This window comes from Chelonia mydas, chromosome 2, assembly GCF_015237465.2.
Source record: "Chelonia mydas isolate rCheMyd1 chromosome 2, rCheMyd1.pri.v2, whole genome shotgun sequence".
NCBI classification, from domain to species: Eukaryota; Metazoa; Chordata; order Testudines; family Cheloniidae; genus Chelonia; species Chelonia mydas.
Window position 1 is genome coordinate 242,473,986 of NC_057850.1, and position 23,312 is coordinate 242,497,297.

The 23,312-nt window shown below is 41.0% G+C and overlaps 1 protein-coding gene across 1 annotated transcript in view; it reads right to left on the reverse strand.

Annotated features, from left to right (window-relative positions):
- Positions 1 to 401: 401 nt before the first annotated feature.
- UBE3C (ubiquitin protein ligase E3C) overlaps positions 402 to 23,312 on the reverse strand; it is a 168,930-nt gene continuing 146,019 nt past the window's right edge. The window contains exons 20-23 of the mRNA XM_007054110.4: positions 15,493 to 15,681; positions 15,314 to 15,380; positions 13,683 to 13,813; positions 402 to 2,088 (exon numbers count right to left, since the gene is read on the reverse strand). Coding sequence (XP_007054172.1) covers positions 1,918 to 2,088; positions 13,683 to 13,813; positions 15,314 to 15,380; positions 15,493 to 15,681 — 558 coding nt within the window. The 3' untranslated portion in view covers positions 402 to 1,917. The remainder of the gene's footprint in view (positions 2,089 to 13,682; positions 13,814 to 15,313; positions 15,381 to 15,492; positions 15,682 to 23,312) is intronic.

Here is a 23,312-nt window from a genome sequence, read left to right on the forward strand (position 1 = left end):
GGGTGTGTGTTAGGTCTCTTTATAAAATAACAAAATGTACATATTACCAACCATTGTTATGTGGCATGACTCCAACACAATCTTGGAAATGGGAATATTTAATATAAAAAAATGAATTTGCATTTTACAACATACAAACATGACACTATCAAATTGTAGCAAATTAATTCAATTGAGAAATATTTTCAAAATATTTTAAGTCATGGGTTGGAAAATAAATAATGTTATCTAAAGGAAATGCTCAGGTTTTGCTTTTAAGAGGAGGCAGTAATACTATCACTGACCTCTTTTCAGTCTTCTGTTCCATAATTTATGTAGAAAAATATATAAGAAACCAATTTGTAAGTAAAGAATATGTTGGGTTTGTAACGTTTAACAAATAAAACAGCCTAAAGCAAAACCAAAAAGAAAACAATTATTTTATTTCTGTACATCAAGACTACAAATAGTATTTTAACACTTCATTTATTACCCAAATTAGGAAATTATACATTTTATACTGATACTAGTAAACACCTTAAAACCACTCAGTTTCTCCACATTTAAAAGTATATTGCTGGTTACTGCTTATTAAATACGAAACCCAACAGAGCTTCCAGTGACAGCAAAATAGTTTTAGCATAAGAGATGAACAGGAGTCTGTCTGTAAATTCTGATTTTTTTTATTAGTTATTATTAAAAACCAGAAAGGATGCACATGTTTACGCATCTTATAGTTTGACTTATAATTAATTTTTTTTAATTGAATGCAAATTAAATGTGAACACAAACCTTGACTCAGTGATGTACCTGTTATTAGAGAACTGATTCCTTTCATATGAATCCAATTTTTCCCTTGGCAATCAAATTATGTTAAGCAACATCTTCTCACCTACTTGTCTGAGCAGAACTGCTAAGAGCCAGATGGATGCAAAAGCTGCTTAGTCACAAAAATAATGAATTAAGACAAGTTTCTACAGCACATACATGGTACTTAAGATGAAGAGAAATGATAGAGAGAAGGAATGTGAACACTGCAGGCTTCAGATATAAAAGATAAAGCCTGATGCTTTGGTTGAAATACTTTTAATAGTTGTTACAAGTATATTTTTTTCCAAAGTCATGACTACTGTATGTACTGTGTATGCCATAGAAGTTTGATACATTAAAAAAAAATCTTTACAGGCACAAAGGAGAGACAGAAACAGAACAGAGAAAAGCATGGATAGTCATATCTGTTTACGACAATGTCCAGCTGATCATGACACGGCCAAAGGTAGAACTTAAAAATAATCATGCAAATCCAATTTCTTGAAGATATTTCAGAAAGCACAAATAAAATATCAATGTTATCTCTCAGTGCCTGCCATCTCAAGAGATGGTAGTTTAAAACAAATCCATTCTGTTTTAATTGCAACAACTAAGGTTTGTAAACAAGATTTGGGGTTATCAGTAACAAGCATTTTCTATCTCTCAGTTCTGGGATATGTGCAAACATCTACTTCCCTCTAAAGATTTATAACAGGATGTTAAGACCTGTCTTATCCCAACGTGCTGCACTACACACAATTTTATTGCCAGCTTGTAGAATTATTTATTTGAACAGCACAAAGCCAAAGCTTCATCTTTGGTTAATTTCACAGAGATGTCACTGTTCGTTAAATGTGCTCTTGCTTGGCATAAACACAAACCCCAACCACACTGCACACAGCATTCATTATTTTGAGTCATAATAAAGCAGTGCCAATGTAAGTTTAATGACACTTAACTAACAAATCATGTGTTTAAAAATGAAACCTATTTGAGGGTATCTGATAAGAAATGAGAGCTGCAGAAACCTAGACTGAGTTCCCTTCATCTGCTTGGGTACAGGTGCTGCTTATGGAGTAGGCACTGGTTAGTTCCTCTGCAGAGCTTCTGTTTAAACCTCAGTTCAACTCAGCTCAGCTCAAATCCAGCAGCACATTCAATGGCGTAAAGAAGTTTGCTCCGCATAAGGTTTTCATCATAAAACTCAGGAAGCTTCAGCAAGTTCATGCAGGTACTGGCAGTGGGTAGCCTGTCTAGGTCCGATCCTCCATTGTGAATGCAAAATGCGGGATACAACTCCTGGAAAATACAAAAATAGGAAAAAATTAAGATACACACACAGGCTAAAAAATAATTCCATGACAATCCACATAAACTTCTAGGCAAGGAGCAATTAGAATTTAAGTCTGTTTCAATGGCATTTGCAAAGGTTTAAAAAGGTCAGAGAGGATTTTTTAAATAAAGGGCTGGGGGAAAGCCAACAGGTGCGGAGGAGCACAAGGTTCAGGCAGTGACATCCATTAGGGATGAATTTACTAAAGGGGGAACTCCATATCCTAGTAAAGAGGATTGGAATGAAGTTGGTAAAGTACAGGTAAGAGCTGTGAGGTCAGTCAAATGTAAAAAAGTCCTTTTTAAATATAACATGAAGGCAAGCAACTGAATACTGACAACATGTATAAAGTCTTATACACAAATATTAGAAGTCTAAATACGAAGGTGGACGAACTAGAGTGTTTGGCATTAAATAAGGATATTGATATAATAGGCATCACAAAAACTTGGCGGAATGAGGATAATCAATCGGATATGGTAAGGGTACAAAATATATAGGGATGACAGAACAGATTTTCATAGATTCATAGATATTTAGGTCAGAAGGGACCATTATGATCATCTAGTCTGACCTCCTGCACAACGCAGGCCGCAGAATTTCACCCACCACTCCTACAAAAAAACCTCACACACATTTCTGGAAAGAGCGGCCCTATAGGTGAAAGAAAGTAGAGTCAAATAAAGTAAAAATCTTAAATAAATAAAAATGTACCATGGAATCTTTATGGATAGAAATTCCATGCTTGAACAATAAGAGTATAGCAGTAAGAATATTCTATCGACTGCCTGACCAGGATGGTACTGGTGACTGTGAAATGCTCAGGGAGATTAGAGAGGCTATTAAGACAGAAAACGCAATAATAACGGGGGATTTCAATTATCCTCATACTGACTGGGTACATATCACGTCAGGAAGGGACGCAGAAATAAAATTTCCAGACACATTAAATGACTACTTCTTGGAGCAGCTCGTCCTGGAACCCACAAGGGGAGAGGCAATTCTTGATTTAGTCCTAAGTGGCGCACAGGATCTAGTCCAAGAGGTGAATATCGCTGAACCGCTCATAATAATGACGATAATGTAATTAAATTTAACACATTTGTAGGGGGGAAAATGCCAAAGAAACCCACCACAGTAGCATTTAACTTCAAAAAGGGGAACTACACAAAAATGAGGAAGTTAGTTAAATGGAAATTAAAAGGAACAGTCACAAGAGGGAAATACCTGCAACCTACATGGAAACTTCTTTAGAACACCATAATAGATGTTTAAATTAAATGTAAACCCCAAATAATAATTAAAAAAACCAAACAGTAAGAGGTTTGCCTAAACAACAGAGTTAAACAGGAGGTAAGGGGCAAAAAGGCATCCTTTAAAAACTGGAAGTCAAATCCTAGTGAGGAAAATAGAAGGGAGCATAAACTCTCGCAAGAGTGAAAATATAATTAGACAGGCCAAAGAAGAACGTGAAGAGCAAATGACAAGGACACAAAAACTAACAGCAACTTTTTTTTTAAACTGCAGCAGCAGCCGGAAGCCTGCCGAACAATCGGGGGGGCCACCAGACGGTCGAGGCGCTGAAGGAACCCCAAAGACGACAAGGCTCTTGCGACAAAGCTAACTGAATTCTCTGCACTGCTCTTCACTCTAGAGCAGGGGTTCCCACACTTCCTGCTCCCGGCCCGCACCACTTCCCGCAGCTCCCATTGGCTGGGAACGGTGAACCGCAGCCACTGGGAGCTGCAAGCGACGTACCTGCAGACGCTCAAGTAAACAAAGTGTCTCGCAGCCCGCCAGGGGCTTACCCTGAGCAAGCCACGAACCAAGTTTGGGAACCCCTGCTCTAGAGAATATGGAGGAGATCCTCACACCAGAGCCATATTTTGTAGGTGACAAATCTGAGGAACTGGCCTACACTGAAGTACAATAACTCCTCGCTTAACCTTGTAGTGATGTCCTGAAAAATGCTACTTCAAGCGAAATGATGCTAAGCGAATCCAATTTCCCCATAAGAATTAATGTAAATGAGGGGTGGAGTTAGGTTCCAGGGAATTTTTTTTTTGCAAGACAAAAAACATTTATATATATATAGCTCTATACACACACACACACACACACAGTATAAGTTTTAAACAAACAATTTAATACTGTACACAGCAATGATGATTGTGACGCTTGGTGGAGTCGGAGGGTGAGATATTTCCCAGGGAATACCTTGTTGCTAAATGATGAACTAGCACTTGGCTGAGACCTCAAGGGTTAACTCATTGTTGTTAATGTAGCCTCACACTCTACAAGGCAGCACAAACGGAGGGAGGAGACACAACAGACGCACGGCAGTGGCTGCAAACATTCCCTGCGGAAACTGAACAGTGATGATGAACCCACGCTATCCCACTGGAGCGCACCACTTTCCAAAGCGCCGTGTATGTGTGTGTGAAACAGAGACAGACAGACACACACCGTGTGTGTGTGTGAGAGAGAGAGAGAGAGAGAGAGACAGACAGACACACATATTGCCCCTTTAAGTACGCTGACCCCACTCTAAGTACAGTGCCTTTTTAAGTAGATCAGCAAGTTGAGACAGCAGCTGCTGCCAACAAGCTCCCTCCATCCTGAGCCCTATCATGTCCCCGCCGCTCTGTGGAGATGGGGTACAAGAGCGGGGGGAGGGGGGACACCCTGACATTAGCACCCTCCCCCCCCCCCCCCCACTCCCTGCACAGCAGAGGGCAGGGACAGGCAGAGGGCAGGGACAGCTGAACTGCCTGACAGTTGATAGCCTGCTGGGTGGCTGCCGCACAGAGAACTAAGGGAGCTGATAGGGGGGCTGCCAGTCCACACTGGTTCCAAGCCCCCACCCACTAGCTCCACGGCTGCTCTTCCTGCAAGCAGAGGACAAAGCAGCCAGCTGCCAAACAACATTATAAGGGAGCACTGCACAACTTTAAACGAGCATGTTCTCTAATAGATCAGCAACATAACAACATTAACCGGGACAACATTAAGTGAGGCGTTACTGTATCACTAGCAGAGGTTTTGGAACAAAAGGATAAATTAAACAATAATAAGTCACCAGGACCAGATGGTACTCATCCAAGAGTTCTGAAGGAACTCCAATATGAAATTGCAGAACTACTAACTGTGGTTTGTAACTTATCACTTAAATTAGCCTCTGTGCCAGATGACTGGCAGATAGTTAACGCAAGGTCTATTGTTTAAAAAGGCTCCAGAGGTGATCCTGGCAATTACAGGCAGGTAAACCTAACTTCAGTACCAGGCAAACTGGTTGAAACTATAGTAAAGAACAAAATTTTCAGACACATAGATAAACACGATATGTTGGGAAGAGTCAACATGGCTTTTGTACAGTGAAATCGTGCCTCACCAATCTATTATAATTCTCTGAAGGAGTCAAGTAGTATGTGGACGAGGGTGATCCAATTGATATAGCATGCTTGGACTTTCAGAAAACCTCTGAGAAGGTCCCTCACCAAAGGCTCTTAAGGAAACTAAGCAGTCATGGGATAAAAGGGAAGGTCTTCTCATGGATAAGTAACTGGTTAAAAGATAGGAAAGAAAGGGTAGGAACAAATGGTCAATTTTCACAATGGAGAGAGGTAAAAAGCAGGGTTCCCCCAGGATCTGTACTGGGACTTGTGCTATTCAACCTATTCATAAATGATCCAGAAAAGGGGATGAACAGTGAGCTGACACAATTTGCAGATGGTACAAATTTACTCAGGACAGTTAAGTCCAAAGCTGACTATGAAGAATTACAAAGGGATCTCACTAACCTGGGTGACTACATGGCAGATGAAATTCAATGTTGATTAAAGCAAAGTAATGCACACTGGAAAAAATAATCCCAACTATACATACAAAATGATGGGGTCTAAATTAACCGTTAATTTAACCACTCAAGAAAGAGATCTTGGAGACATTGTGGACAGTTCTCTAAAACATCTGTTAAATGTGCAGTGGCACTCAAAAAAGCTAAAAGAATGTCCGGAACCATTAGGAAAGGGATAGATAATCAGATAATAACTATCATAATGCCACTTTATAAATCCATGGTACACCCACACCTTGAATACTGCGTGGAGTTCTTGTCACCTCGTCTCAAAAAAGATATATGAGAATAGGAAAAGATGCAGAGAAGGGCAACAAAAAGGAGCAGGGGTATAGAACAGATTCGGTATGAAGAGAGATTAAAAAGATGGGAATATTCATCTTAGAAAAGAGACAACTAAGGGGGGGGGGATATGACAGAGGTCTATAAAACATGAATGGTACGGAGAAAGTGAATAAGGAAGTGTTATTTATCCTTTCACATAACACAAGAATCAGGAGTCACCCGATGAAATTAATAGGCAGCAGGTTTAAAACAAACAAAAGGAAGTACTTCTTCTTATACAACACATAGTCAACCTGTGAAAATCGTGCCATGGAATATTGTGAAGGCCAAAAGTATAACTGGGTTCAAAAAAAAAGAATTAAGTAAGTTCATGGAGGAAAGGTCCATTAATTGCTACTAGCCAAGACAGTCAGGAATGCAACCCCATGCTCCAGCTGTCTCTCAACCTCCAACTGCCAGAAGCTGGGACTGGACGACAGAGGATAGATCACTTGAAATTGCCCTGTTCTGTTCGTTCCCTCAGATGCATATGACCCTGGCCACTGCCCGAGACAGGCTACTGGGACCACTGATATGACACAGTATGGCTATTTTTATGTTCCCTAGGTTGCCGTAAAAGCACTCCCAAATGGGTATGGCAAAAAAAAAAAAAAAAAATCATGGCCATACTGGGTCTTAAGGCCCAGCGTGGGGGGTGGGGGGTGGGAGGGAAATAGCTAGCTGTGTTATTGTTCACACGCTATATTCTGCAAATATCTGGTTCCACAGAAACAGTGAAACAGGAAAATTTAAAATACAGTAGCATGCAGAAAGAGGTCTGATTTATTTGCAACTAAGAAATTATTTGCAGAAATCTTAGGTACAATTAAGTGTAGGCTCACCTTAGGAAGTCTTCCAAGCACGCACAATCCCTGTCATTTCCCCATCACCACAGAATTCGTAGACTTGGAGCTGGGCTCTGGAATTTCCTAACACTTGTATACTTACTGAACATGCACCAGTGTTAAGCACTGGTAGCAGAGCTGAGCGATTTAAAAAAAAATTGTTTTTTTTTTTTTACTAATAGGTTTCCACAGTTAAAAGCATAGTTTTCCATAGATAAAAGCATTTTTGGGGTCCTAAAATCTATTCAAGTAGATTTCGGCAAAGGGTATCAGATGACTCAAAAAACCAAACACACACACACAAGTTTTTGAAATAATTGAAAAGTTTCATTTAGACTATTTTGAAATGTTTTGTTTAAACTTTTCAATTTGAAATGGTATTTTAAATGGATCTTTGGCCAATTAAAGACGACCACCACCACCCTCCATACACACACACACCCCCCCACCCACCAATGAAAGATGAAAAACATCTGAAACCACCGATTCAAAATGAAAACTCAAAAGAAGTCCAACCCCTGTTTCAAGTCATCTCAAAATGAAACTGTTTTAAGTTTTTGTTTCAACAAAAACTTTTTGGGGAAAAAGGTTTTGGTCCAAACTGAACAGGAATATTTTTGTATTTTCAGTTTGCCTGCCTCTCTCCTCGCCCACTTCCCAAACTAAAAAATCCATTATTTGCTCAGCCCTGACTGGAAGCTATAGACCACTGGCAGCAGTGGGGGCAAGTATAATGGACTGGGTCCTTGGGCCTGTTCAGCCCACTTTGCATTGCATAAAGTACAAGATTTCTTCTTTGAATTACACTTTTTTGTTATTTTCCTTATTGCTTCAAGTTTTTCCTTGATACCCTTATATATATATATGAAGATCTCTAACAAAAAGAAAAGCCCCTTCTTCTCTTGCTAACAGTCAAATGGATCTTCTATAGAGTTTAGTTTAAGTAAGTCTTACATGTTAGAATTTCTATATAAATCTAAAATAAACATTTTCTTTCAAATTCAATTTAAATTCTCTTTACATACACATTAATATGTTACCCACATCATATCAAGCCAAGGCTGGATTAAGGAGTAGCCATGCCACAAAGAAACTTTCGTTCAATGTTATATTATCATGTGACCATCTGTCTCGGACTGCAACCTGGATTTCATACAAAAAATGATCAACCTCCTGCTCCTTGGTCCTCAGGTTATTTTTTAGTACAGTTAGAATAGGCAAAATAAATATGGCCAGAAAGCACATACCAAGCACATTACCAAAAAACTTAATCTTCCAACTGCACAGAAGTCAGGACACGTAAATATTATTTTCTTTGCTAAATTCTGACATCGTGTCTAATGCTACCCAAGACACAAGATTAAAGGCAGTCCTGGACCCAAAGAGTTTGCAGTCTAAGGTCATGATCTTTTTGCATGTACTTAACTAAACATGAGTTGTCCTAATGAGGTCAATGGCAGTATGTGCATATGTAAAATTAAGCACTTGTAAATTTTGGCAGGACTGGGACCTAAAATTGTCTATTAATGAGGTACATAATATTTTCTATACAAGACACATAATATTTTATTTTAAAGACCATACACTTCTGTGCTTTTTAAGATGCAGAGTACCAATAATATACCACAGAATCAGGTAGTTCTTATGTACCTACATATAAAACCAATAAGAAGTCTATCAGGTAGAAACTGGCCATATTTGGGTTGGTCTTCTGATATGTTGACCAAGTATGTGAGGTTTTATTTCATGTATAGTTTTCTAATCTCTTTAAGAAATCAAGTTTATCTTGCCAAGACAAATGGGGATGCAGAGGACATTTATTTGTTACACCTAATGCTCTGCTTTCACTGGCAAGGGAATATTAATTTCAACAAATGCTTGGCTGAGCTAAAATAGATCATCTGGTTTTAGAAATTGTAAAAAAGCCACCCTAAGGCTGGAGGTCAATGAGATTTTAAGTTAAATGATTGTTTAAATGGAGGCCTTAAAATGTGATTCACAGCTAAAATGCTGCAATTTTAGTGTTCTTTTCAAAATGCTAATTGAATTTTCCTACTTTAAGCTTTAAAAATGTAAAAAATGAAGTTCTATATTCAAGTGTCATGCCAAGGGCACCATTTGTTGCATAATTAAATACTGTACAACGGGAATCTGCAACAGTTTGGAAGTAAGTATCATCAATTTATTATGTGACCTGATTGGAACTTAACAATTTTCAACCGCACTTTAATGATTTTTTTTGTCTGTAACAATCACATTTATTAAACTTATTAAACTTTAATTAGCTTTAGCAAATGTTACTCTGAGTCCGATAATCTGGCACTAAGGGTTCTAATAATTTTTACATGCTGCAAACCCAGACTGTGCTATTTATAAGCTATGAACTCTGAAATGAACCCGTCTCTTAAATAAATATGAACTATAGCGAAGGTGAAGGTTCCACAATGCAGTACATACAAGATTTTAATTTCAGTGCTAATGATTGTGTTCTTAATAGCAAAATTTAATATCTATTTTATATTTTATATCTATATATTTATATTTATAATATCTATATTATAGAACAATTAATTACTGAAGACATTTTGCATTAATTTCCACCCTCAACATATTGCAAGCTTTTTTTATAACAAACTCACATACTCATTTGACTTATTTGACTGCTAATAATACTTAGCACTTACAGTACATAGCGCTTTCCATCTTGAGAGCACTGTACAAACATTAATCACAGGCTACTACTATATGAACACTCATGCCACTAGCCATTGCCTATTCCCTTTTCCGGTATTCATTTACAACTTGAGAGCTCCTAGGAGGGCCTTAGCAGCTAGCACTGGATTTCTGGGACAGAGCTATGAGAAGCCCAACTTCTCTTGGGTGGCTGGTGAGACCCATGATGCCAATGGCATGCCCTACTTGGTAGGGGGCTACTGCTAACCAATCCATGCACCCCTCAAGTGCTGGAACTGGCTGGTTTTCAGTGCTGCCCACGTAAAAAAGCAGTATTTTTTGCTGTACTTCCTACTGCCAGAGCAGCTGTGTGGGGCGTGGCTTGTAGGTCAGGCCTACAATTAACTCCAACTCCTTGCTGATGTGTTTGACCATGCTGCACTTGACATAGCTATTCTAACCCGCCCATTCTCCTCTGGCACAGCACAGCTGTGCTACAGCCGACATCCCCTGAGCTGCTCCCCTGCCTTTCACATGTGATATGCTATGCATCCGATGAAGTGAGCTGTAGCTCACGAAAGCTCATGCTCAAATAAACTGGTTAGTCTCTAAGGTGCCACAAGTACTCCTTTTCTTTTTACGAATACAGACTAACACGGCTGTTACTCTGAAACATGTGATCCAGTTACACATGGATTCTAAAGCCTCTCCTTGAGCACTGACCTCTTTGGATTCACATTCCACATCTCTTCTTACATTTCATAGGCTGCTTCAGTGCTTGGCCATTCTATACCTCCTGCTTTTGCTGCCCGGTCTCCCTCCCTCCCCTTTGTTAGAAAGACAAGTGGCAATTTGCTACATTTCTCTCTCTCTCTTTTATTAGGTTTTTTCCTTTGGTGTATGGCCAGTTTTAATTGTGTCCTGTCCTATACACCTTAGTCTCATCTCCTGTGAGTCTAATCTCTGCTTTCACTGGCACCATCGGGAGTAGTCTTGAGACTAGAATAATGTAGCAACCAATTTACCATCTATAGGTGCATACAACTGTGGGTATTGAGGGCTTTTCAAATAACTGACCATATATGAGGAGTCTCATGCTAACATCCTGGTGTGGTGAACCCAGATCTGAATACAGTAGATGAGGGGGACAGCCCAAGACCACACATGATGTGAGTTTCAAATGATCACACATTGTAATTATCACATACTATGTAGTATATGCCACATGTGTAGGTAAAAATAAAGTAAAATAAACATATTGTAAGTGGAGCTAGTAATGCTGCTTCTTGTTACAGTTGCCCAACACTTACCACTATAAGACCCGGCTTCAGTTACTTATAATTTAGCATCAATGGTTAGTTTGACAGAAATTTTACATGCTGTGTATAAGAACATAAGAGTGACCATACTGGGTCAGAACAAAGGTCCATAGAATCATAGAATATCAGGGTTGGAAGGGACTTCAGGAGGTCATCTAGTCCAACCCCCTGCTCAAAGCAGGACCAATCCCCAACTAAATCATCCCACCCAGGGCTTTGTCAAGCCTGACCTTAAAAATATCTAAGGAAGGAGATTCCACCACCTCCCTAGGTAACGCATTCCAGTGTTTCACCACCCTTCTAGTGAAAAAGTTTTTCCTAATATCCAACCTAAGCCTCCCCCACTGCAACTTGAGACCACTACTCCTTGTTCTGTCATCAGCTACCACTGAGAACAGTCTAGATCCATCCTCTTTGGAACCCCCTTTCAGGTAGCTGAAAGCAGCTATCAAATCCCCCCTCATTCTTCTCTTCCGCAGACTAAACAATCCTCAGCCTGAGTTCCCTCAGCCTCTCCTCATAAGTCATGTGTTCCAGTCTCCTAATCATTTCTATTGCCAAAATTAGCGCATCCGTCTAGCGCAGTATCCTGTCTTCTGGCAGCGGCCAATGCCAGGTGCCCCAGAGGGAATGAACAGAGCAGATAATCATCAAGTGATCCATCCCCTGTTGCCCATTCCCAGCTTCTAGCAAACAGAGGCTAGGGATACCATCCCAGCCCACCCTGGCTAATAGCCATTGATGGACCTATCCTCCATGAATGTATCTAGTTCTTTTTTTGAAGCCTGTTATAGTCTTGGCCTTCACAACATCCTCTGGCAAGGAGTTCCACAAGCAGACTGTATCTGCCACCCACTGAATGATTATCTAAAGAAATATTAAATAATTACTCATTCACTGAGTGGGGCAGGAGTCCTGGGGAAAAAATAGTATGTGATCATGCAATAAAAGCCTCTATCATAATGCATACACACAAGAGGGCTGAATTAAAGTTGCACAGGCAACCTCAATTTTGGCACTTCCTAACTTCTTAGTGCTTGACTCTGAAACCATACTGTTCTTTTACCATATGTTTTTTAGATCTAATTTTAATACATGATGTATGGTGAAAGTGTGCAGAACTCCAAATATATTTTCCTCATCTCCGTGCTGTTCCAGTCATCTAAACTACATACTGTTCTTATTTAAAATAATGGTAAGAACTGCTCTGGAAATATTTATTTAGCGAGAAAATTATCTCACCCACAACCCTAAACAGAAATTAGTACAGCTATTTTGTAATCTAATAGCGATAAGAATTGCAATACTTGACACAGAACTTGCATTCATCCGCTGTTAGTGCATGTGCCTATATTTAACCAGTAAACATGAAAAATTACTTACCACCCCATTGCTAGTTAAATATAACCTCAAATTGCTTTATAATGTGAAACGTTATTAGCTGTATAGCCTAAGAGTAAGTTAATTGAGCAATACTTCTAAGGTAAGAGCTAAACAGAACAATATATCAAAGTGTTATTTGAAAGTGATATTCTGCACTGATGACTGTCTCTATACATTCCAGATTAGCAGAGATTTGTATTAATTTGTTAGACAGAGCAGTACTATAGTGTTTGACAACATATTTACTATTACTATACTACAGTGTTGATATTCAACAGTCTATTCTTTACAATGTATTCACTAAAGACGAGCACTGAACATTCCCAAACTTCTAGAGGAAATGGAATCCAAAGCCAGATTTGGGTCAGAATTGTGTAGATTGCTTCTATTATAACAGAGCAAACCAAAACCTCTGGTCTGAACATCCCTGAACTGAAGACATTTTAAAATTGAGATCTGCACAGACCCATCACTAATATTTATAAGTGGCAGATAAACATTTTCTCCACATTCAAACTCTATTGCAAATAGCAGTCTAAGAAAAGCTACTTGTTAGCACAATATTTGGATGATGGGTAATGAATTATAAGCAGATAAACGATATTCAAAAGGAAACATGAGAAATATGTTCCCGGATTCAAATGCAGATGGGTTTTAGTGGATGTTGATATATCCTAAATCCTCTTCTGCCTATTTCTGAACACATTCAAGCTAAAATCAATCTGTTCCCTGAAACTGATGGCAATACTGCTTTATGTACATTATTAATCGAGATGAGATGCAGTAAAAGCAGTGCAGCAAGCATCCTTCACAGCAAAGTGCAAACATTTTTAATGATGTATACTTCTTGCAAAGTCCTACTACCCACTTAAAGGAACTCTCCAGTCAGAACGCATGAATGTGAAATAATGTTTCAAAAAATATTTGTAAGCTATATGATTAACTATACTCATTATGCACATTTGCAAATGTTTAAGTAGCAATTGTGGTCATAAACAGACTTTTTTTCTTGCATTTTCTTAATTCCCAAAGATCTAAATTCCCATACTTTAAACCAGCCAGTTTATTTCTGTCATAATTGGATACTACTAGTAGTCTGGACAAGCACTCTAATCAAAGCCATGTAATTAATTTTAATCAAAATTCAGCAAGGTGTGTACCTTAAAACCCAAAAGAGGAGGTCGAGAACAGCTTGTTACAAACTTGAGTAGTTTGCGTTTCTCTTCATCAGTGAAGCTTTCCACAACTCTCCAAAATATTTTAATTACAGGATGGTCTGCAGTATATCCACCTATAATACAATTTTAAAATATTTTAAAAGAAAAATAAGTTTTATACAATATGCAAGTAGACAAATTATTTTTAATATATCATTTTAGAGACTATCCTATCAGTTCTAATCAGGTTGAAAAGAAATTAAAAGCAGCATGCCAATTCATCTGATTTGCTGTTCACCATCACCAGCAGGCCTCTTTGGACATTAGTAATTCACAAACTTCTCCCTCCCACTTAGTACCTGTGTTCTGCATAATTTTCTTCCAGTCTTATTAATTGTACTTTTCCAGGATGAATCTCATTTTAAAAAAAATTTCTGGCTCCCTTTGCAATAACATTACTAGTAACAATTCTTTTAAAGGAAAGTAAAAATAATTGAAAAAAATGAAAATGGTAATATTGAAAGCCTACTGACAGCGATAGCTAGGATATTCAAAGGTAGCTGTTTATACAATCATAATATGCTTTTATACACCTATAATTGAAGATTTATTGGTAGAAAGAAAAAAGATTGATTGTATTTTGGTACTTATGAGTTGACAATGCACAGAATTGCCATGCAATATGTGATTAATTTGTCTTTTTATAAAGGAAGAACATTTCACTGCACAAAATACATTCCTAGACTTGGGTAAAATCATAATGTGCAAGAAAACTTCACTGTGCAGAATACTGAGGAAAGCATTTCTTTATGATTAAAATGGAGATTCAAAGAATTACTCAGAAATTAAATATTTTTAGCAGACTTAAAATAGTAATTCAAGACATCTTTTCTGAGATGGGTATGAGACCAATGAGCATTATAAATGGGTTTGAACCACATTTGTTTAGTTGTTTTCACAACTGATTATGTAATAATTATTATAAAGAGGTAGGACAGAAGGAGTAATGGGATTGGGTAAGTATGACTGTATATCTCCCATAAATCAATATACCCAGGAAAGGGTGAATATAATACAGACAAAATCAGTTTTTAAAACATGCATTGACATTTATGTATAGTCCAATTCTACAACCCTGAGCAAAGCCTTTCACTGAGGACTAGTGTTTTCAATGAGCTGCTCGCAGAGTAAGGGTGGAAGAATTATCCCTTCACGACTCCTTCAAGGATAAGTATCTGAATGCATTGGTTGAAACAGACATCTAAAGTCACTTGGGTCCTTACTGTCAGAGCTGTTGAGTCCGCCAATTTCTACTGAAGTCAATGAAAGCTACAGTGCTCTGAACGTGTGGCCACTTATTTATACCTAGGTACCTAAATATGGGTTTGTGTGTGTAACCCTAGGAACCCACATTTGATAAATCTGATCTTATTCTTTCCAACCCTCTTAAATTCAGGGAATCCAAAGGCCTCTCATTTTGAAAGCTTTGCCACTAACATCAAAAGGGCAAGATTGGGCTCCAGCTCCTCTTCTAAGAAGTTGCTTTAGGAAGAAAATGTAAAGAGAATTTTTAAAAAATTCTTTATTTGTGAATCAGTCATAACAACTCATTTGTGTAGTTGTGATATACTTGCCTGAATAGTTTGTGAAGGATTTAAGGTCATCCAGACTAATAGGAACCTGGGCACCAGAAATCAAAACCTGCATTCGGTGAAAATTCGATGATTAGATTTGAGGTAGAAATTAAACATTTTTTTCAGTTTTGAAATAATTATTAAGCAAACACTTCTCCAACATAGCTAAACAGAAGTACCTGTATTTCTTGCTGATCAAACATCCTAAGACATTCGAGGTTAACAACATTGGCAAGACCCTGTCGGAATGCAAGGCAATGCTGTCTAATCTGTTTGTTTAGTCTGTAGTCTGCTACAAGATGGATGTAGGCTATTCTGTTTGCACTGGTGACAGGAATATCCTTTCCACCTGGCTTCAGTTCAACCACCTGTAAACATAAAAATATGTATTTGTTCATAATCCTGGTAAACGCTAATTCTATATATTGCATGTAAATGGAAAACTTACACTTCCAAAAATGAGCCACAGAAAACTCAAGGACATGACTTACATACTTGAAAATAACTGAAATATATTATAAAACCATTGAAATTGGAAAAAAGAATATCATGAGGCTGTATTACTACATATTTATATAGGAAAATATATATACAGGAGTACAAATTAATGTATAAGATGTGAGGTATCACAGGAAATGATTTTTCAGCCCCAAACCTCCAGCTGTACTTGTGTAAAATTGGGCATACCCATATATACCTGTGCCTAACTACCATAAAGTAATTGGGCTGGGAGGTGTCAGAAACTCCACTTCTAGGAAGAATGTAGTGTGAAATACTAAATAGAGTATTATGAATCAGCTAGAGCAGGGGTTCTCAAACTTCATTGCACCACGACCCCCTTCTGACAATAAAAATTACCGTATATACTCGTTCACAAGCCAAATATTTTTGGTAAAAATGTGACGCATCAAAGAGCGGGGGTCAGCTTATAAATGGGTCTACACCAAAATTTGATGATTTTAAACTCTATGAAATCATTAAATTGAATATCTAATACATTGTCCTTTTGTTTACCTGGAGCATCTGCAGGCATGGAGCCCCTCAGTTCCCTGTGGCCGCAGTTCGCTGTTCACAGCGAATGGGAGCTGCGGGAAGTGGCGCGTCACTTCCCGCAGCTCCCATTGCCTGGGAACGGCGAACCGCGGCCACTGGGAACTGAGAGGCTCCGTGCCTATGAACGCTCCAAGTAAACAAAACGTCCCGACCCGCCAGTGGCTTACCCTGACGTGCCGGGAGCCAAAGTTTGCCAACCCCTGAAATATAGGGTCGGCCTATGAGACAGTCATACAGTTTTTACTATTTTTACCTATCCATCTTGGGGGGTTGGCTTATAAATGAACAGGCTAATGAATGAGTATATACAATACTACACGACCCTCATGACCAAAGCCTGAGCCTGCCCAAGCTCCACTACCCCAAGCAGGGGAGTTGGGGAGGAGGGAAGGAGGCAGCGGAAAATCTGAAGCCCAAGGGCTTCAGCCCCAGGCAGGGGGCCTGTAAGCTGAGTCCCAATACACAGGGCTGAAACCCTCAGGCTTTGGCCCCGGATGGTGGGGCTCGGGCTTCAGCTTTGGCCCTAGGCCCCAGTAAATCTAAGCCAGTCCTGGTGACCCCATTAAAATGGGGTCCCGACCCACTTTGGGGTCCTGACCCTCAGTTTGAGAACCGCTGAGCTAGAGACTGGTGGCAAAATCCTGAGCCTGTTGAAGTTCATGGGTGTTTTGCCATTGACTTCAGTGGGGCGAGGCTTTCACCATGGATATTTATCCCTTGGAACAGGAGTAGCTTCCACAAATGTATGAATCTCAGAGTTCCCCTCAGGCAGCAGTTAAAAAGGCTCAGTCTGGCTGGACTGTGCTGTTCTAGCTTAACTGTTTGGTAAAGAGAACACTGGTACTAGGGTATTCTGCAACTTCACATTACAACAAGGAAATCCCAATTCCCGCTGGCCAAAAGTTACAATTTTGATATAGGCCTGATTTAGAGAAATGTTGAGCACCCACAGCTCTAACCTAAGTGAATGGGAATTGTGGGTGCTCAACATTTCTCTAAATCAGGCCTATACCAAAAACTGTGAAATGATGAAAAATTATGGGCCTGATTTTTCAGAGATGCGGAGCATCCACAACTCCAGCCTACGTGAATGAGAGTTGTGGATGCTCCGCATCTCTGAAAAAACAGGCCCATAATTTTTCATCATATTGAAAAGATAAGGTTACTCACCTTGTGCAGTAACTGAGGTTCTTTGAGGTGTGTCCTGTGGGTGCTCTACTTCTGGTGTCAGTGTGTCCCAGCGCTGTTGATCAGAGATTTTCGGTAGCAGTGTCTGGTTGGGAGTGCGCGTGCGCAGTAGCAGTCTCGTGGCACTGCTGGTGGCTCATCTAGCATGCGCATGTCCCCGACCCCTTCAGTTCCTTCTCTACCATGGAGTGTTTAGCTTGTACTCTGAAGTAGACGGAAGGAGGGTGGGTAGTGGAGCACCCACAAGGTGACACATCTCAAAGAACCTCAGTAACTGGACAAGGTGAGTAACCTTCTCTTCTTCTTTGAGTTCTGTCCATGTGGGTGCTCCACTTCAGGTGAATGTAGAGTAGTGCCCTCATGAGGACGGAAGGGACTTCGTAGCTGAGTTCATTGCTGAGGCTAGTACAGTGAGGCCTAGTCTCGTGTCTGAGCTTGAACTGAGAGTAATTGCGTAGTGGTTCGTGAATGTGCGTTCAGAGGCTCAGGTGGTTGTTCTGCAGATGTCTAGAATGGGCACATTATGTAGGAATGCTATGGAGGTAGATAAAGCTTTTGTCAAGTGGGTTCTGATGTCCGGATGGACTTCAGTGTTGTGTAGTGAACAGCACATATGGATACAGCTGGATATTCATTTAGATCAGGGGTTGGCAACTTTTCAGAAGTGGTGTGCCGAGTCTTATTTATTCACTCTAATTTAAGATTTCGCATGCCAGTGACACATTTTAACATTTTTAGAAGCTCTGTTTCTATAAGTCTATATATTATATAACGAAACTATTGTTGTACGTAAAGTAAATAAAGTTTTTAAATGTTTAAGAAGCTTCATTCAAAATTAAATTAAAATGCAGAGCCCCCCAGACCGGTGGCCAGAATCCGGGTAGTGTGAGTCAGCTCACGTGCCGCCTTTGGCACGCGTGCCATAGGTTGCCTACCCCTTATTTAGATAATCTTTGCGTAGATATGGCAGAGCCCTTTGATCGTTCTGTTATCAACACAAAAAGTCTAGAAGATTTTCGGAAGGGCTTCGTTCTGTCCAGATAAAAGGACAAGGCACAGCAAACATCTCATGTCTACAGCACTGCCTCTTGAGCGTTAGGATGTGGTTCTGGATGAAATGTAGCTAAGCGAATCGGTTGGTTGAGGTGGAACGAAGATGATGCTCTGGGCATAAACTTAGGATGTATATGGGGCGTGAGCCATGAGAGACCCTATCTTGACGACTCTGTGCGCCGATGTAATGGCGACCAGGAATGCCACTTTCATAGATAAGTGAAGTAATGAGCATGTGGCTAAGAGTTCAAATGGGGCTCTGGTTAGACTTTTGAGCACGAGATTTACGTCCCATGCTGGTGTGGGTTCTTGGATGTCTGGGTACATGTTCTGTATGCCCGTTAGAAATCGCTTAGTAATCGAGTTAATGAACATTGAGGTGCTGTCTACCTGTTGATGGAAGGCTGTGATGGCAGAGAGATGAACTCTAAGCGAGCTCATAACAAGCCCTGAGTTCTTTAAGGATAATAAATATTCCAGGATTAGTGGAAGCGGTACCTGGCTTGCAGATATTTGTTTGTCCTGGCACCATAGGAAGAATCTTTTCCATTTTTGGAGGTAGGTAGTACGCATGTTGTGTTTTCTGCTGTTTAACAACACTTGTTTTGCTTGTTCTAAACAGGTTAGTTTATCGTGGTGGTGCCATGAAGAAGCCACGCCTTCAGGTGAAGTTTTGCCAGGACCAGAAAGAGGACTTGACTGTCCTCCTGCGAAAGAAGATTCCGTAGGTGAGGGAGAGTGAACAGTGTGCAGATCGCTATGCACGTCAGGTAAGGAAACCAAGTCTGTCTGGGCCGTGTCAGTACTATGAGTATTATTTTGGCTCTGTCGGTTCGTATTTTGTGTATTACTCTGGAGATTAGAGGTATTGGTGGGAATGTGTATTGGAGAGGAGCATTCCATGTGAAGCATCCCGTAGGAATCATGTTCCTAGTCCTGCTCGTGAGCAAAACTTTGGGCATTTCTTGTTTGCTGGTGTCGCGAACAGGTCTATATATGGGGATTCCCACCTGTGAAAAATATGATGTATTATTTTGTCGTTCAGTTCCCATTCATGCTCTTCGGAAAACTATCTGCTTAATGTGTCCACCATTATGTTCAGTCAACCCGGGAGGTATGCTGCTGTAATAGTGATGTATTTTATGCACCAGTTCCATAGTTTTAAGGCCTCTGTGCATAAGGAGTGGGAACGTGTTCCACCCTGGAGGTTTATATAGAACATACACGCAATGTTGTCCATCAGGACCGTTATCGTTTTGTCTCGTATAAGAGGGAGGAAATGTAGGCATGCGTTGCGGACCGCGCATAATTCGAGTAGATTTATGTGTTTTTGTGGGCGACCACGTGCCTTGGATGGTATATTGGTTTAGGTGAGCTCTCCATCTGATCAGCGTGGCATCTGTTGTGATTTCTATGGATGGAGGATCCTGTTGAAACGGGATGCCTGAGCAAATGTTTATTGGGTTTGTCCACCATCGTAGTGAATGTAGAACCTCGGGGGTCGGTGTGAAACTTTTGTTTAGGCTATGATTTTGTGGAATACATACTGAGCTCAGCCATCCTTGAAGGCAGCACATGTGTAGCCTGGCATGTTTTACAACGAAAGTGGTGGCCGCCATATGTCCCAATAGTTGTAGGCGAGTGCATGCAGATACCCATGGGGTGGCTGAGACCACCGATATGAGGGACGTCATTGCTGTAAATCGGGGCATTGGTATTGATGCTTTGGCCTCCACTGAGTCCAGGTGCGCTCCTATGAAGTCTAATTGTTGTACAGGAGTTGAGGTAGATTTCTTTTCATTTATTTGTACCCCAGGGAGTGAAAGAGAGATATGGTCTGTCGAGTAATTCGTAATGTATCTGTCAGTGTGGTGCCTTTTAGCAAACAATTGTCTAAGTATGGAAATATCAATATTCTCTGTCTGCGCAAATAAGCAGCTACCACTGCTAGGGTTTTGGTAAAGACTCGTGGAGCCTTTGACAGTCTGAATGGCAGAACTCTGTATTGGAAGTGGTTTTGTCCCACTGTGAATCGTAGGAATCATCTGTGAGCGGGATGGAGGGTAATGTTGAAATACGCATCTTGTAGGTCGAGAGCTGAGAACCAGTCCCCCTCTTCCAGCACAGGAATGATCGAGTTCAGTGCGACCATTTTGAATCTGTGGGTTTGGACAAATTTGTTGAGTTTTCTGAGATCTAGTATGGGTCTCCAAACCCCGTTTTTCTTTTGAGTCATGAAGTAATAGGAATAAAATCCCTTCCCTCTGTGTTGTGGTGGAACTTGTTCCACGGCCCCTAATTGTAGAAGATGATGTACTTCTTGTACTAGGTGCTCGTGAGAAGGGTCCCTGAAGAGGGATGGGGAAAGGACGTGGGTAGGTGGGATGGAGGTAAAGGGGATGGTATAACTGGTTCAAATTATCTCTAAAACCCAATGGTCTGTGGTGATAGAGGCCTACGTTTGGTAAAATGGTCAAAGCCGATAACGCTGGTGGTCAGGGAAAGTCAGTCAGACCCTCGACCAACATTTCAAAATTGCGTCTTGTTGGGTGGCGCTTGGGACGTCGCAGCCTGAGATTGGTTTGGGCGATGTTTCTGTGGTCTGTGCCTTTGTGTCCAACTGGCATATATGGTCTCTACTGGCACTGCGATGTGTTGTCCCCGTTACGGTTGTAAGGCTAGTATCTGCGTCTCCTGTTAGGGAGCATGTAGATCCCGAGGGTCCTCAGTGTCGCTCTAGAGTCCTTCATGGAATGGAGGACCTCACCGGTCTTAGCGGAGAAGAGCTTTTCCCTATCGAAGGAAAAGAAGCTTTTCCCTACCTTGTTTTGAAGTTCCCTTGGGATACCTGATGAGTGTAACCATGATGCCCTGCACATAATTATGGCTGTCACTGTCGTGCATGCCGCCGTGTCCGCCATGTCAAGGGATGCCTGTAGCTCTGTTCTAGCAATAAGTTGGCCCTCGTTGATGATGGCTTGGAAGTGTTCTCTTTTTTTCTCTGGAATATCCTGGATGAAATCATTTAATTTGGTATAATTGTCGTGGTCTAGTTGGCGACTAACGCTGTATAATTGGCCATGCGAAATTGAAGAGTCGATGAAGATTAAACCTCTGTGCCCCAAGGTTTAATCTCATCCAGTCCTTGTCTAGGGGCATGGATTTGAACTGAGACTGTTTTCCCCATTGGTTAACAGTCTCCACTACTAAGGAGTTAGGTTGTGTGCGCGCAAAGAGGAAATCCATGCCTCTGTTTGGCACATGGTATTTCCTGTCCGTATACTTACTGATTGCGAGAATGGCGGCATGTGTTTGCCACACCATTTCTGCAGGTTCCATCAAAGCATCATTTATGGGAAATGCTATCTTCATCATGGAAGAAATGTGTAAGATCTTGAGTTGGTGTATCTCTGGTACCTCCTCAAGAGGAATGTTCTGATTCTGTGCCACCCATTGGAATAGCTCCTGAAAGTGCTCGAAGTCATCTGTAGTAGTGGGAGGCAGGAGCATAACTGCCTCATCAGGGGAAGAAGAGGAGTTCTGAGCAGGGGATCTCTCTTGTTCAGTCATCTTCTTCCCTCTCCTCTGTTACCTCAGAAGGTTTGGGTTCTGATGTCATTGCAGAGCGTATGGGTTTCCTGTGAGAAGTGGGAGGTCTGTGGAATTGAGACCTGTAGGCTGCCCAAGGGTCCCACTGCAGCAATTGAATGGGAAATGGCATAGGAGAGCACATCCATGGGTTAGCAAGCCATGGGGACAGATCCCTGGTATTCTGTTCCCATGGTCTATAATGAGATTCAGTGCCTGCTGGGGAGGAGTGTCCAGAAGAGAAAACTGCCTCCTGCACATCTTTCTCCTCATCACTCGAAAAAAAGTCGAGTGATGGGAGATTCAGGTGGCATTAGTACCAGAGAGCAGGCAGTGCCAAGCAGTGGAGATCTGGGTGCAGAGGACACTTGCATGTTTGACGAGTGTATAAGGGGGATCGGTGCTGACATATGTGATGCTGTATCCTTCTGTGCCGCCTCTTTAGGTGGAAGTGAAGCCGGTGCAGACTTTTTGGGTGTAGCCTTCTTAGGTGCTGCGGGCTCCAATCTTGGTGGTTCCGTGGTCAGTGCTAATCAGCTCATTGTGACAGGGGAAGCCATCACAGGTGGTTGAAGTTGCGGTACCATGCCCTTTGCAGAGGTAGTCGGTGCCGTGGAGGAGGATGCTGCTTTGTGCCTGCTACTCGACTCCTTTATCCTGCCAGCAGAGGTCCTGGAGTGGACGGTGCCAGAGGAGCCCGGTGCATCAAAAGCGTTTACTCTGGAGAAGGTCGGCACCACAGGCAGAGATCTCACTGGAGACTGCTTCTTTTATAAATGTTCTCGGGCTCGGTGGAGACGTGGCCCTTTTCCTCGATTTTATAGAGAAGCTGGCACTTAGTCTCTCCATGGAGGATGCGCCCGGGGTGTCCCTTGTTGCACTTTGTCCAGGGTCTGATGTTCAAGTGAGGGATTTCTTCATTAGAATAAGTTTAAGGTGAAGATCCCTATCTCTCCTTGCTCTAGCTTTAAGATTGTTACCGTGAGCGCACTTCTGTGATATGTACGACTCACCTAAGCTTCGGACACAAAGGGAGTGACAACTGAAGATTGGCATTGCATCCTCACATGAAGTGCATCTTTTAAAGCCTGGGGAGCCAGGCATATTTGAGACGTCC